Below are 15129 nucleotides of genomic sequence, written 5' to 3' on the forward strand. Positions count from 1 at the left end.
AGCAGAAAATCTTTAGTCAGAACATTAGAAAGAAATTGTTAAAGTATTATATTGCGAAGGTGAAAGAAATCATTTCAAAAGACAGAAAATGATACAAATAAAAACCTAATAAAAACACAGTAATAGTGAAGATTTTAATACGCTGCTTTTAGAATTTGACAGATTAAATAGTATAAAAACAAGCAACATATAGAACTTCAGTAATACGATCAGTAAACGCAATAAAATTTTGTCTCCTACAAAGTGTATATATTACTTTCTAATACTAATTAAATATTTATAAAATAATGAAGTATTTGACTATAATAAAAATGTTAATAAACTGTAAAGAGTAATCATTTTACAAACTACATGCTTTAGTAATAAACCAATCAAATTAAACAAAAGAGCAAACTGAAAAGGATTCCTAAACCTAGGAGAGTGTCTAAACTGGAATCACAGGTAGAAATAAAAAGGAGAACAAAAACTAATGCAGAACAAAGGATGTTCCAAATGAAAAATTACTAGCTTTAAATGCTTGTATTACAAAAAACAAAATCAAATATTCTATTAGGAAAGCTTTTGCATTGTTTTTCTAATTGTAATGAGCATTTGTCATATATTAAGTAAATAATTCATACAGGTTTTATTTAGAAAAAGAAAGATGGAGTGATCAGCAGTGTCATAAGTAATAATTTTGATAAAGACAAAAGAGTCTCCATTAGTTGTCATTAATAATCATGAAGATTCTTACAGAAGCAGTTTCCAGAATAAGATGGGGCAAGAGAAAAACCAAAACTAAATGTTTGGATTTAGAAGTAACTAGAAGAGTGTGTTATCATTCCTCTTTCTTTATTATAAAATTTTAGATATTGTCAATTGATTTGTACTGGGTATTAATTTTTTTAATATATATATATTTTTATTATACTTTAAGTTCTAGGGTACATGTGCACAACGTGCAGGTTTCTTACATATGTATACATGTGCCATGTTAGTGTGCTGCACCTATTAACTCATCATTTACATTAGGTATATCTCCTAATGCTATCCCTCCCCCCTCCCCCCACCCCAAGACAGGCCCCAGTGTATGATGTTCCCCTTCTTGTGTCCAAGTGTTCTCATTGTTCAGTTCCCACCTATGAGTGAGAACATGTGGTGCTTGGCTTTTTGTCCTTGCAATAGTTTGCTGAGAATGATGGTTTCCAGCTTCATCCATGTCCCTACAAAGGACATGAACTCATCATTTTTTATGGCTGCATAGTATTCCATGGTGTATATGTGCCACATTTTCTTAATCCAGATAAGTGACAGAAAGTTTTGAAAATTATCTTTATTCTACAGGTTATTGATGTCATATTTCTATATAATATGGAACCATACCATTCTTCCGATATGTATTGTAAAGTTAGGATAATTATAAAAGTGTAACACTGCCCAAGTAGTCAATAAACAGATCTATATAGCACTATAAAAATTCAAATTTTTTTTTACAAATGAGCTTTTCAATAAAGCAGACCTCTGAAAGGAGGAAGGAAAGAAGTTAAATGATTGGCATGGAGGAGGTCATGTTATACACAGATAATCTTAGGTCTCATCTGTAAAACTAGATCCTCTCAGCATAGATAATGTCACAGAATTATAGGCCACTGGAGTAGGAAGGTGGAATAGGACTTTCCAGCACAAATGAGTTGAAAATTTATGTCTACACAATATGTGCAAATGTGCATAGAAATGTTTATAGCAGTTTTTTTGATAATTGCCAAAAATTAGAAGCAATCCAGATGCCCTTCAGTGGGCAAATGGATAAATAAATGGTAGTATTGCCAGACAATAGAATATCATTCAGCACTAAAATGAAATGATCTATTTGGCCATGAAAAAACTTAGAGGCACCTTAAATGCAGATTACTAAGAAATTATATGGGTATATACTGGGAGTTTTGATAGCAGGGAAGAGTGGGCATACGTGGGGGAAAGACGTATATAGGGAATCTCTCTATTTTCCACTCAATTTTGCTGTAAACCTAAAACTGCTCTAGAAAAAAATAGTTCATATTTTTTAAAGTACCTGATTTCAGACAATGTAAGCTTTATTTGCTAAAAATATAGAAGCACATTTAAATTTAAAAATTAAATTGAGCTATGATATGGTTTGGCTGTGTCCCCACCCTAAATCTCACCTTGAATTGTAATCCAAATTGTAATTCCCATGTGTTGGGGGAGGGACCTCATGGGAGGTGATTAGACAATGGCAGCAATTCACCCATGCTGTTCTCAACATTATCAGTGAGTTCTCATGAGATCTGATGGTTTTTTAAGGGTCTTTTCCCCTCTTTGCTCTGGACTTCTCTCTCCTGCCACCATATGAAGAAGGAATTGTTTGCTTCTCTTTCTGCCATGATTGTAAGTTTCCTAAGGTCTCCCCAGCCATGTGGAATTATGAGTCGATTAAACCTTTTTCCTTTATTTAAAAAAAAAAAAAAGTAACTAGAAGATGACGTTTCAAAAAGCCTGGATAAAAAGGGTAAGGAGAAGTCTATACCTAAAGAGTAGAAGAGCATAACACAGAATCAAGGCTGTATTTTTACCAGTTTTTAGGACCTCTTTTATCATGACCACTACAAACAAGTTTCTACCATTAGGATATATCATTATTATTGTGAGTTCAGTCTGTGTTTTGTGAGGACCTGACTGAATCTGCATATCAACCAGAGGAGTTCTGCTTGTCCACATGATGTCAAGTTTCAAAAAAATATTGGATGATCTATCTTCTACTTTATACATACGCATATAAACAGATACAGTAGCCTAAATGCTACTGTATAAAAATTAAGCCTAGAATTGGCTATGCTAATATAAATATACCAGCATTTTAAACAGTTACCAATAAGATAATATCCAATTAAGCTTCTAAATGTCTGGAGGGATGGTATCTATTAGAGTCTCTAATTTTTCTTTTTATCAGAAATTAAGACATGCACATATATGCAAAAAGCCCTCATAAAACATCACAAAATAGTTGGTTCCATGACAAATGCTTAGAAGTTTCATTCCTTGTTAATTGCAACAGAAAACATAAACAGATGTCAGGGAGGTTCCAGTTCAATAAGAAGAAAATAAATTTTAGACTTTCCTGTCAAAAAATTTAAAGGCCTTCTAATATTAACTCCTCAATGAAAGTTACACCATTTAGCATAATTTCATAATCAAAATTTTCCTATTCTTGAGTTTATTTTGTTACTATATAAGAAAAATATTTTCACCAGATTATGTTCAAGTTTATAAATACAATTCATTATATTTTAACTGCCTAATACAAACATCTTATTTTATAAAAATAATAACATTCCTTTAAAAATATGGGTTTTCAAAACTATAAAATCCTGGAAGACAACCTAAGCAATACCATTCAGGACATAGGTATGAGCAAAGATTCCATGGCAAAGATGCCAAAAACAATTGCAACAAAAGCAAAAATTGACAAATTGGATCTAATTAAACTAAAGAGCTCCTGCACAGCAAAAGAAACTATCAACAGAGTAAAAAGACAACCTACAAAATGGGAGAAATTTTTTGCAAACTATGCATCCAACAAAGATGTAATATCCAGCATCTATAAGGAACTTACACAAATTTACAAGAAAAAAACAAACAACCCCACATAAAAGTGGGCAAAGGACATGAACAGACACTTTCCTAAAGAAGACACACACACGGCCAACAATCATATGGAGAAAAGCTCAACATCCTTGATCATTAGAGAAATGCAAGTAAAAACCACAATGAGATACCATCTCATACCAGTCAAATGGCTACAATTAAGAAGTCAAAAAATAACAGATGTTGGTGAGGTTGTGGAGAAAATGGAATACTTATGCACCGTTTGTTGGAGTGTAAATTAGTTTAGCCATTAGTTCACCACATTGAAGACAGTGTGGTGATTCCTCAAAGGCCAAAAAACAGAAATACCATTTGACCCAGCAATCCCATTACTGGTTAATGGGAATATAAATCATTCTATTATAAAGACACAAGCATGCATGCGTATGTTCATTGCAGCACTACTCACAATAGCAAAGACATGGAATCAACCTAAATGTCCATCAATGATAGACAGGATAAAGAAAATGTGGTACATATACACTATGGAATACTATGCAGCCAGAAAAAAACGACAAGATCATTTCCTTTGCAGGCACATGGATGGAGCTGGAGGCCATTATTCTTAGCAAACTAACACAGGAACAGAAAACCAAATACCACGTGTTCTCACTTATAAGTGGGAGCTAAATGATGAGAACACATGGATACACAGAGGGAAACAACACACAGTGGGGCTTTTTGGAGGGTGAAGGGTGGGAGGAGGGAGAGGATCAGGAAAAACAACTAATGGGTACTAGGATTAATACTGGGTGATGAAATAATCTGTACAACAAACCTCCGTGACGCAAGTTTACCTGCATAATAAACATGCACTTGTACCCCTGAACTTAAAATAAAAGTTTAAAAAATTGGTTTTATTACAAATCTTGATTTTCAAATAGTTTTGTGCTTTGCATCAATTTATGGCTCTATCCTCACTGATTCTCAGACTCATTCATCCTGATTCATCTGTCTTTGCTTCTTTACAAAATAAATGGAAAAATCTGAGAAATAATTAATATATTAACATAAGTATATAGCTATTAGACCTATGTGTAAATGTAGACAATCTTTCCATTTATACCTATTTTTAACATTAAAAAGTTGAAAAAGACATAAGAACTTCCTGCAAGAGCTACATGGATCAGAAAGCAAAAAATATAAAGCACATTTGGCAAAAGATATGAACAGACACTTCTCAAAAGAAGACATTTATGCAGCCAAAAAACACATGAAGAAATGCTCATCATCACTGGCCATAAGAGAAATGCAAATCAAAACCACAATGAGATACCATCTCACACCAGTTAGAATGGCAATCATTAAAAAGTCAGGAAACAACAGGTGCTGGAGAGGATGTGGAGAAATAGGAACACTTTTACACAGTTGGTGGGACTGTAAACTAGTTCAACCATTGTGGAAGTTGGTGTGGCGATTCCTCAGGGATCTAGAACTAGAAATACCATTTGACCCAGCCATCCCCTTACTGGGTATATACCCAAAGGATTATAAATCATGCTGCTATAAAGACACATGTACATGTATGTTTATTGTGGTACTATTCACAATAGCAAAGACTTGGAACCAACCCAAATGTCCAACAATGATAGACTGGATTAAGAAAATGTGGCACATATACACCATGGAATACTATGCAGCCATAAAAAAATGATGAGTTCATGTCCTTTGTAGGGACATGGATGAAGCTGGAAACCATCATTCTCAGCAAACTATTGCAAGGACAAAAAACCAAACAGCGCATGTTCTCACTCATAGGTGGGAATTGAACAATGAGAACACATGGACACAGGAAGAGGAACATCACACACCAGGGACTGTTGTGGGGTGGTGGGAGGGGGGAGGGATAGCATTAGGAGATACACCTAATGCTAAATGACGAGTTAATGGGTGCAGCACACCAACATTGCACATGTATACATATGTAAGAAACCTGCACGTTGTGCACATGTACCCTAAAACTTAAAGTATAATCATAATAAAACAAAACAAAACAAAAAGATATTCATAAATAAAGTTTAAAAAGTCTAAAAAAAATAAAGCACATTTATAAGCACAAGTTACAAAGATGTGAACTTGTGTAATCAATATACCCACTGGTATATTGCAGTGGTATTATTTAAGTTAGATCACTTACGAGTCTGAAACAATGCCTTCTGCTATTTCACAGACATGCACAAACAGGAGAGCGAATGTAAGAATCCATCTCAGGTTATGTCCCGGAAAATGAAGCCATGTGTTGTGGTGAATTTGTACTTTTGAGCTTTGGCTCCCCCACCCTGGAAAAAAAAGAGAGAAAAGTTAAAAAAAAAAAAGACATAAACCAAAGGCTCAATTGTAATAAACATAATTTAAATTATGATAAGCTTTAAGGCAGGGTAGGGGGGGTGGTCCTGAAGACTTAATACTTTCTCGAATAGCAATGGAAATCCTAGTCTATTTTCATTATTCAAAAAAATTACAATTAACTTTTACAAGACTACCCAGGCTAACACATTAACATTTGTGGCATTACTCAGGAATAATACCAACTCTGGATGAGAACATGGTTCTACCTCATGCTAATCAGAAGCTCTTCCTGACAGCTTTCTGATTAATTCAAAAGGAAATAAGTTGATGATAATAATACATGAAATTTGGTGTAGAAAATCTTTGAAGACATGAAATCTACAAGGGGACAAATCAAGAAAAGACATATTTGGTTACAAAATACAGGACTCATTAGTTGAGTCAACTCTTAATCATATGCATATCATATGAGAAAAATTGTTATGTATGACTAGGCAGGCACTATTATTCAACAAGTAGTACTGATACTTTTCTCAAAGAAAGCTAAAGTTCTTGATGATGAGCTTTTAAGTGATCTCAAAACCATTATAGGTCCCCCCTTAGCTTGCCACTGAAGAAAAAAATTCAAGGTTATATGTTAGTAAAATTCTGATGGTTTCCTCCCTAAACTACTATATAGTTTAGTTACTACATAGAGTAATACTGGTTCATATGGGGTGTGCTAGGAGGCCCCACTTTTGTCTCCTTTTGTTCCCCTTTTTTCTCATTTTTTTGACTGTAGAAAAAAAAGCCCCGCCTACTTCAAGAACAAATGCAGGAAAGAATTTCTGTATAGGCAGCAGATGCCCCTTTTATTTGAAATGAGTATTGATGTCTTAGTTGTTTTCAATTTATTCATCATTGGAAGGTTAGTTATATTTCATATATTCTACTAGAACTTATGCTGTAAACTCCCATAGGCAAATTCTGTGTCTCTTTTTTGCAACCTTATGATTTTTCTAGTACCTGATAGTTTTTAAGATTGATTTATGATCCTTCACTAATTCAAGTAGCCAATGTCATAAATGAAAAGTCTGAAATTTTTCTATTTCCCTTTAACAATGTCCCCTCAAATTCTATTCTATTCAAATACCCTGGTGCCAGCCTCTGTGCTGGATGCTAGGGATACAAAATGGAATGTCACTGTTCTTGCTCTCAAAAAGTTAACCAGATGTCAATAATTGGGGAATGATTAATTGTGGAATTACAGTTAAAAAATCCATTTTTCTACTTTTGGCCAAAGGGCATTCTTCATGGCCTACAAATAATACTACATAAACAAAGACTGATGTTTCTACATATGGCCATTCTGGTCTCAATATATTTAGCATCTGTACATTTGTTTAACATAACTATGTACCAAGAGTTACGTTGGCCTGCGTATATACCATATGATGAGTTCTTTAATCCCTCTTAGAATAACGCCAAGCACATAGTATCCTCTCAATTGATGTTTGTTGAATGAATAAATAAAAGCATATGAATGATTTTCAAACATTCCCTTAAAGCAGATCATTAAATTTTGCTAGTTTTCTTACGAAAATGCATCTGAAAACTTTTTCATTCATTTAATTGGAAAAATATCATGCATGAAAAAATTAAACACAATCAACTCAAAATAGTGGTTGCCTCCTGTGAAAAGATAGGAACGTAGGATATGGAAAGAGTCACAAGACCAGAAAATGGTGTGCAGAGAGAGGTCCTTTCATTCTTATTTCTATATTCTTTAGATGAGCGTTGGTAGGCTCAATGGATGTTTATTATATTAATCTCCATCATTTTAGGTATCAAAATACTTCATAATTTTTAAAAAGTTAAAGGGTCTGTTTGGGTAAGTTATACAAATTATTCATAATTGCCCTTAATTATCAGATTTTGTACATATGTAAACTGTAAAATAATGGACAAAACTGTATTATTAACTTCTTTCCAAATTCTTTATGAATGTCCTCTTTCTACATAAAGCACAACCTCATCACTCCCACTGTAACTTGCATGCTTGGCATCTTCCAGTTCCTCAAACATGTCACTCACTATCTTCCCCACCACCTCCAAAGAGTGAGTTGTTTCAGCAGGTTAATTTGTTCCTGTGCTTGTAAATAGGCTTAAAATGTGGCATAGTCATTTCTCATGACTTTAACACATCTGCCCCACTGGACTATTCCCTGAAGGCGAGTACTCTTTTATTCATTTTCCATTCCCTTTACCTAACCCAAAGTAAGTGCTCAACTAATGCTGTAGATCTATCTCATATATTTCTCTTTCCTTCTTTTTAAAAACCTGCTGCTGCTACCTGAAGGCCATGCCTAAGCAAGCATGTGACCTCAATTTCACCTACGGAAGATCACCTGTCAAAAATATATGTTTGAAAAACACAAAATACTTGCTTATTCATTTCTCACAGCCATCAGCTTCCATGTTACAGAAATTAAGTCAACATTATCCCAAATCTCAGCCATTAGCGAGATATATAAACATCAAGTGGTACAACATAAGATATTAGATTACTTACCAATAAACAATATTGGAAAAGTGATAAACAACAGAAAGACATGAGGGACCAGGTTGAGGGCATCCACAAAGCAGGAATTTTGTAATACACCATCATTGATATTATATGAAGAAATGTTGTTACCACAAAATGAAAGGCTCATTTCTTCTTATATGGTTTACTCTAAAAGGGAGAGAAATGAGAAAGAAAAATCCTCTTATTAGTAAACTCTTGTTCATAAAATCATTAAAGCCTTGAATAGGGGGCTATATCATAAAATTAATCCCTTTTATTTCCATAGCTGAGGAAATAAGAAACTCTGCCAAAGCAACTTGAAGGTTTCTTATAAAATATGTCCTATGAGATCTTCTTTTCCATAGCTTTTACTTCCAGAGAAAAATGTATTATAATTAATATCTACCTATAGTAGTACCTCAAATGACTGACTAAAATGCTTTCAAAGAACAAAAATGGTCATATATTAAGAAAAAGGAGAAAAAAATTGAACCAATGACTAAAAAGTCAAAATGATATCATTTCAAATATTTTCCCATACTCACTGAAAATGTACTAATAAACAACTAAAGTTGTTCAGTAAACTGTGACAAAGTTTGCTGAAACATTTCACTAGTTGTGGGAAATACTAATATACAGAGACCAGTGTGCATGCAGTAATGGCTAACAGTAATCAGTCTTTCCCTGAAGAATATTAAAAATCAAATGCTCAAGATGAATTAAAACTAACTCAAATGACAAGTCAGTGAAATTACTCAGATTCCATAGTTAGAATATTCTCACATGAAATACACTCTACTCAAGTTTGAAACGCACACAGGATGCCTTTTAACTGGAAATTGGTACTCCATGAGTGGAAGTAGATGAGTTTAGACAGAAAACAGACGACAAGATCACACTGTGCTTTGTAAGTCATTGTCAGGATTGCGGCTTCTCCTCTTAGTGAAGTGGGCCACTGGGGATTCTGGGGCAGAGGAGTGACGTGCTCACACTTACATGTTAAATAGTTCTTTATTATTGCTGTGCCCAAACAGATGGGAGATGAGCAAAGGTCTGCTCCATCAAAATACTGCTGTGAAATTCCAGGAAAATCTTTGACATTCTGAAAACTTATTTTATAATGCCTACTACTTATTTAAATTCTGGGCACTTTGCATATCTTAAATCCTCAGAACAACCTTGTAATTCATCTTTTACAGTGGAGGATACTGAGGTCCAGATAAGTTCAGTAACTTGCGAACCAGTAGAGCGGCCACATCCACACCCAAATGTCTGACTTATAAACTATTTCTTTCCACTGTATTACACAACCTCCAACCTGCTTTTTAAAGAAAGTATCGTATCTATTCTTTAAAACAAGTAGCAGTTTAAGATTTTAACCTCACTAGACCTAGTTTCCTTTCTATATTTATGTCACACTGGATTCTGAGTTGCATTACAAAAGGCTGGCAAAAATTTTATTAACTAGCATAGTACCTTTTCTTTCTTTCCTTTCATTGATAATTGATTTAGCAATGGTCACAAACAATACTTTTCCTAGGAAAAAACAGAGTGTTATACAGAAAAGATTGTCAATGGTAGGTGAATTATTAGAGAAATCAAATTTCAAGCAAAGGTTTTATAAAGCATTATATGAATGCCTCAGCTAAAGAGTCTGTGTATTTACAATCTTAAATACTTATACAGAATGCATCTCACATATTGTTCCTGATAAGCTCTTTTTATAATAAATAATTGATATGCTCTCTAGTTGAGTCTTTCCCTCATCTTTTTTAAAAAAAGTTGTATTTTCAAAAACTCAAGGTGAAGTTATACACTTGGTAAATTCTAACAAGCTATTAAGGTTTTAATCTGGATAAAAGAATAAAAGGGACTTGAAGTTTTTAAACAACAGCAAAATGGAAGTTATTAATTTATAGGTGTATGTTAGACATATTTCTGGCAAAGACAGACAAAAACAAAACTAAAAACTAATAGCTAGTAATGAAACTTTTTAGACTACTTCCTTTATTTAGTAGAAATGATAAAAAGAAAACTTAAAGCCCACTCTTAATTGAAAGACATATATAAACTTTCCTCGCACAAACTAGAAAATAATTTTTACTTTAGCAACTTTTATAATCTTATCCAAAATTATAATATTCCAGTTGGCCACATTTATAAACTAGTATAATTCAGGTAGATGCTAAAGTATAACCTGCTGCTTTGCAAATTACACCCTTCATTAGCTATAAGCATTGCTTGCCTGGTGTTTAATCAATCCTGAAATCTACCAATTAAATCGCCTTTGGGTAAATGTTGTGTGTAACTGGAAAGAAAATCTCAGAGAAGTACAATCACCTGAAAAATTTAAGAACATTTTCAGACATATACAAGATATCTGGAATTCTATGCCATTAACTAATTAACTGTAAAAACACTTATTGATGTTAACCACGTGCTAGTTACTAGGAATCCAATGGTGCACGTCAGAAACAGTGCCTGTGGTTTTAGACTATATGAATCAGATTACAGTAGTCTCAGTAGCTGTGGGTATATTGTAGGGGTATATGATCTAAAAGATAGGAAAATAAGCAATGATACAATCATACAAAAGTGTAAACTTCAAGTTGGTACAGTAAACGCTTTAGAATGATTTTTCTGTCTGCCATAAACTCTAACTTCGCATTTCCGGCCGGCTCTGAACCTGTCCATTACCTTACCGAATGTCTCCTTTCACCTTTTCTTTTGATTCCTCCTTTATCCTTTCCCTTTAACCTGTAGTCTCCTTATCCAACATCCAGAGTCCATGTGGCACTCCAACAGCCAGCCTCCATTACAATCCAACATGGACAAAAAGAGGGAGGCAGTAAACTTATTGCTGATATATTGATGATTATTGTGTTTATCAAAGGCATTTTATTCAATCCACATTTCTAATTCTTAAATTTCCAATTGCCATTTAATGTTTCCCTCCCAGACACCAGGTTCAATTGTGAATGTTTGGGAAAGAGTATAAATCGCTGTTCTTGCTGGCTAAACTCTGTCACCTGACATCCTTCAGCTCCACCCCTTCTGGAGCTGTTTAGATTCAGCTAAGCACTGAGGGAGGCCCAAGCATCAAGGAGAGAGAGAGAAGGGAGGGCAGATGGGGAGATATAATGTTTCCCTTTCCACAAGCATAAGCCATCGAAATGTGCTCAGTTGTTTATGAGAGTTGATAGAGTTGGAGAACTTGACTGAATAAACTTTAAAAACAAAGATCGAAGTGAAATTTTGCTTCTAATGTACGTCTACAGAGCAGAAAACATAAAATAGAAATACTCCTAATTGTCTAACTTATGATTTCAAGGCAAGAATCGCACCCTCAGTGTTTTTATTCCTCGAAATGCGTTACATGAAATTCCACACATCTAGAACATACACATTTTGGATTTAGTTGGTGAATATAATACCTGACCTATCCAGTCTGTTGGTTCCTCTGCAAGACACGAACAGTAGTTATCTGATTTAATTCTAAAAACACATTTAAGTGCTGAGGCATATAAGATACACCATTTATTATGGCCAGCCCTGTCCTTTGGAAATAGACTACAAGTAAAGCAAGTGAAAACTTGTCTTCCTTCCTGTTCACTTAGCAGAAAGCCTTAGTTCTGATCGAATAGCAATTGCAGAGAGTTTAAAATGCTGGTAACACCTGGAGAAAACGTGCTAAATTTAAATAAAAGTTTTCATTCTTACATATAAAAGGATTCATTCTTTAATCGTTTAGAGGTTAACCAAATTATGTTATGAAAGAGAAGCGGGACATTTTAAAGAACTTAGGGCTTTATCATCATCTAGAGCATCTTCGGGATGGATGTCACTTGCAAAAACAAATGCTGTAATCACTTCTTTGAAGTTATTCAGTCCCTAGTTCATGAAATAAGAACTAAAAGATGTATAGCTAGTTAGCTAGCTACCATGGCTATAACTATGACAGATCCAAGTAGGAAAATTACTGGCAAAAATGACCACTGACTTCTGACTTAGTGCCTGATCTGAATCCACCCATTTACTCTTCAGTGGCTGTGAAGTACCATCCCACACCAAAAGAAATGTTGAAATTACTCAGCAGGTATTCCTTAGATACTGCAATGGGATTTTTTTTTAAATCCCAAACTGAACAAATAAAGCAAAAAATAAATACCTTGGGCAATAGCTTCACGCTGCTTCAAACCCCTGCCGGTGCACTTGAGCTACCTTCAAAACACCGACTTCCTACACTGTCTTAAGATGTAAATTTCAAACCCGACGCAGAACTCCTAAAAAAAGCAAAGAGTAACAAAAATTAAGCAGATAGAAAACTACTTCTTGAACAGTACAAGAATTGTCTACAAGAAAGGCGGTAATAATAACTCATAATGATAACTCCTTTCACTGTTTCCAGTTGATTTGAGTAGGAGCCCGCAGTTTTGAAGTAAAACTGGAAACCTGATCCCCACCCCTTCACTTCTCCAGCCGGGCCTCGTCCCTTAATTCTAGAAATAGCGATCGCGAAAGCTAAGTGCCGAGAGAGTGCGAGAGAGTGCGAGGGCGTTTTTGGGTAGCAGAAATGTTAGCTCAAAATCGACAGCTTACAGTTATTCCTAAAAATGTTTAAATGGCATTCATGTAAAAGACACGGATTCACTTACTCCGATGACAGTTTTCCTCCCCTAGGCGAAGCACGCAGTGCGCCGGAGCGGATTATTTTTAGGGTGGTGGGAGACCAGCTGCTGCCTCCTATCGAGTTTCTAAATTGCACAAACTGCTCTGGGCTGGGGCGGACACCGCGACTGTGAGGCAGGAAACTGGGCAGAAGCCCCGCGCGCCGCTCCTGGGGCCGGAGACCCCTCCCCATCCCTGCTCTGCTCAGCTTTGACTTGGGGCGCGGGCGACGCCGCGATTTTACAAACCCAAGTAATAGGCGTCCCCTAAACTGCATTAGACACTGAAACTTGGAATATGATTCCATGATTCTACGAAGTCGGGTTTTCAAACGTCAAAACACTCAAGGTATTGTTTCTTTGTTTTGTTTTTTTGTTTTATTTTTCTGTGCTCTGTAAGCACCCCTTTATTAGCCACGTAAGGAAGCGGATTTGGGGATTTCTCTGCTTCCCCCTGAACGGATCTGGGAAATGAAGGGCTCATTCTAGGTAGAGGCACCCACTGCTGGGCTATGAGTGCACGAATGTCTCACAGGAGCAAGGCTGGCTCAAGTCTAATTTTCCGCTTTTCCCCGGCGACCTAGAAAACTTGGTTTCTCTGGTGGACCAGCCGCCGCGCTATCGAAGGGCGACCCTTGCCCACGGTCCCCGAAAGTGAGACGCTGGTTCCCATGGACTGCGTAAACAGTCACCCTCTTCTCCTGTTTCCAACCAGAGACATAATTAACTCTCGAGATAACGTGTTTATATTACGATCACCCCACAACCACTCCCCCGCAAAACACAAGCCGTGAATTTTGTCCCTGACAACCCTCTTTAATTAACACCGGATTTTCTCAAGAGCCAGTTTTGAGTCAGCTTGAGATAAGCATTGTTTTCAGGAACTGTTCTGTTTTAATAAAGGATGGTCAGCCGGGCGGACTGCTGCCCCCGAGGCTCCGCGTGCCGTCCTCAAGGGGCGCCGCTGCAGGACTGCGGGCTGCTGGCGCTGGTCCCCAGATCTGAACCCTAAACACCGGTGGTCTCCTGGCCTATGCGACACAGGCCGACTCCAGCCCTGCCAGTCCCAGGGGATTTCTCCGCGGGCGCCCCACTCTTGGGAAGGTCGCTGCGTTTCCGGGTGAGTGCCTGGCCTGCGTCAGCGGCTGGGACTTGAACCCGCGGCCGCTAGGAATCTGCGAGGCCACATGGGGCCGAAACCTGGGAGGGTCCGAAGACTCCGTTCCTGTGGCCTTTGAACGCTTGACAACTTTACCCTGGAGCTGTCTGCAGCGGCGCAGGGAAATAAGAGAGCGTTTCAACGGTGAGGATCCTGGTACTATGCATGCAGCCCAGGGAGACCGGGTGAGCAAGCTGGACGCGAGGCCAGAGGCTCCCCAGGGCATCTGTGGAGAAAGAACTGGAACTAGGGGGTGCCAGTAATCCCAAGATGAAAACTCTGAGTGTGACTACACAAAATGAAGTTTACTTGAGGATTATAAAAGAATATTACAATTCATTAAGGTCATTTACAATGATGTTTAAAAATCATGCTTATTGTAGAAACTTTGGAAGATGTGAAAGTGTACAGAGGAGATCAAGGAGCTCCCCATAGATGCATCTGTGCACACACACCCATAAAACTACTGAAAACATTTTTTTTTTTTTTATGTTTTAACAAACACAGGCGGTATGGTGCATTGATTAAGAGTGTGGACTAGGAAGGCAGCCTGCTCGATATCACATCCCGCTAGTTAGTTCAGAGACTGAACAAGTCACGTAAACACCCTGTGTATCAGCTTCCTCTTCTGTTTAATGGGACAATAAAGGTAAATAATTTAAATAAATATAGAATAATTTTTAAAATAATTTAAATGTCTATATAATATTCCATTGAAAGGCTATACCATAAGATTCATTTTCCCATTGTTTGACATGTATTTGCCCAATTTTACTAATATGTGTGATCATATGATGACCTTTTTTCATAAACTTTTTTTCTTTCTA

General features: G+C 36.4%; 1 protein-coding gene across 1 annotated transcript in view; it reads right to left on the minus strand.

Moving 5' to 3' along the window:
- Nucleotides 1-13239, minus strand: part of ABCC9 (ATP binding cassette subfamily C member 9) — a 149620-nt gene extending 136381 nt beyond the window's left edge. Inside the window, exons 1-4 of the mRNA XM_024257212.2 lie at nt 13132-13239; nt 12645-12759; nt 8483-8644; nt 5780-5921 (exon numbers count right to left, since the gene is read on the minus strand). Coding sequence (XP_024112980.1) covers nt 5780-5921; nt 8483-8624 — 284 coding nt within the window. The 5' untranslated portion in view covers nt 8625-8644; nt 12645-12759; nt 13132-13239. The remainder of the gene's footprint in view (nt 1-5779; nt 5922-8482; nt 8645-12644; nt 12760-13131) is intronic.
- Nucleotides 13240-15129: the final 1890 nt, after the last annotated feature.

Source organism: Pongo abelii, chromosome 10 (genome assembly GCF_028885655.2).
Source record: "Pongo abelii isolate AG06213 chromosome 10, NHGRI_mPonAbe1-v2.0_pri, whole genome shotgun sequence".
Taxonomy (NCBI): domain Eukaryota; kingdom Metazoa; phylum Chordata; class Mammalia; order Primates; family Hominidae; genus Pongo; species Pongo abelii.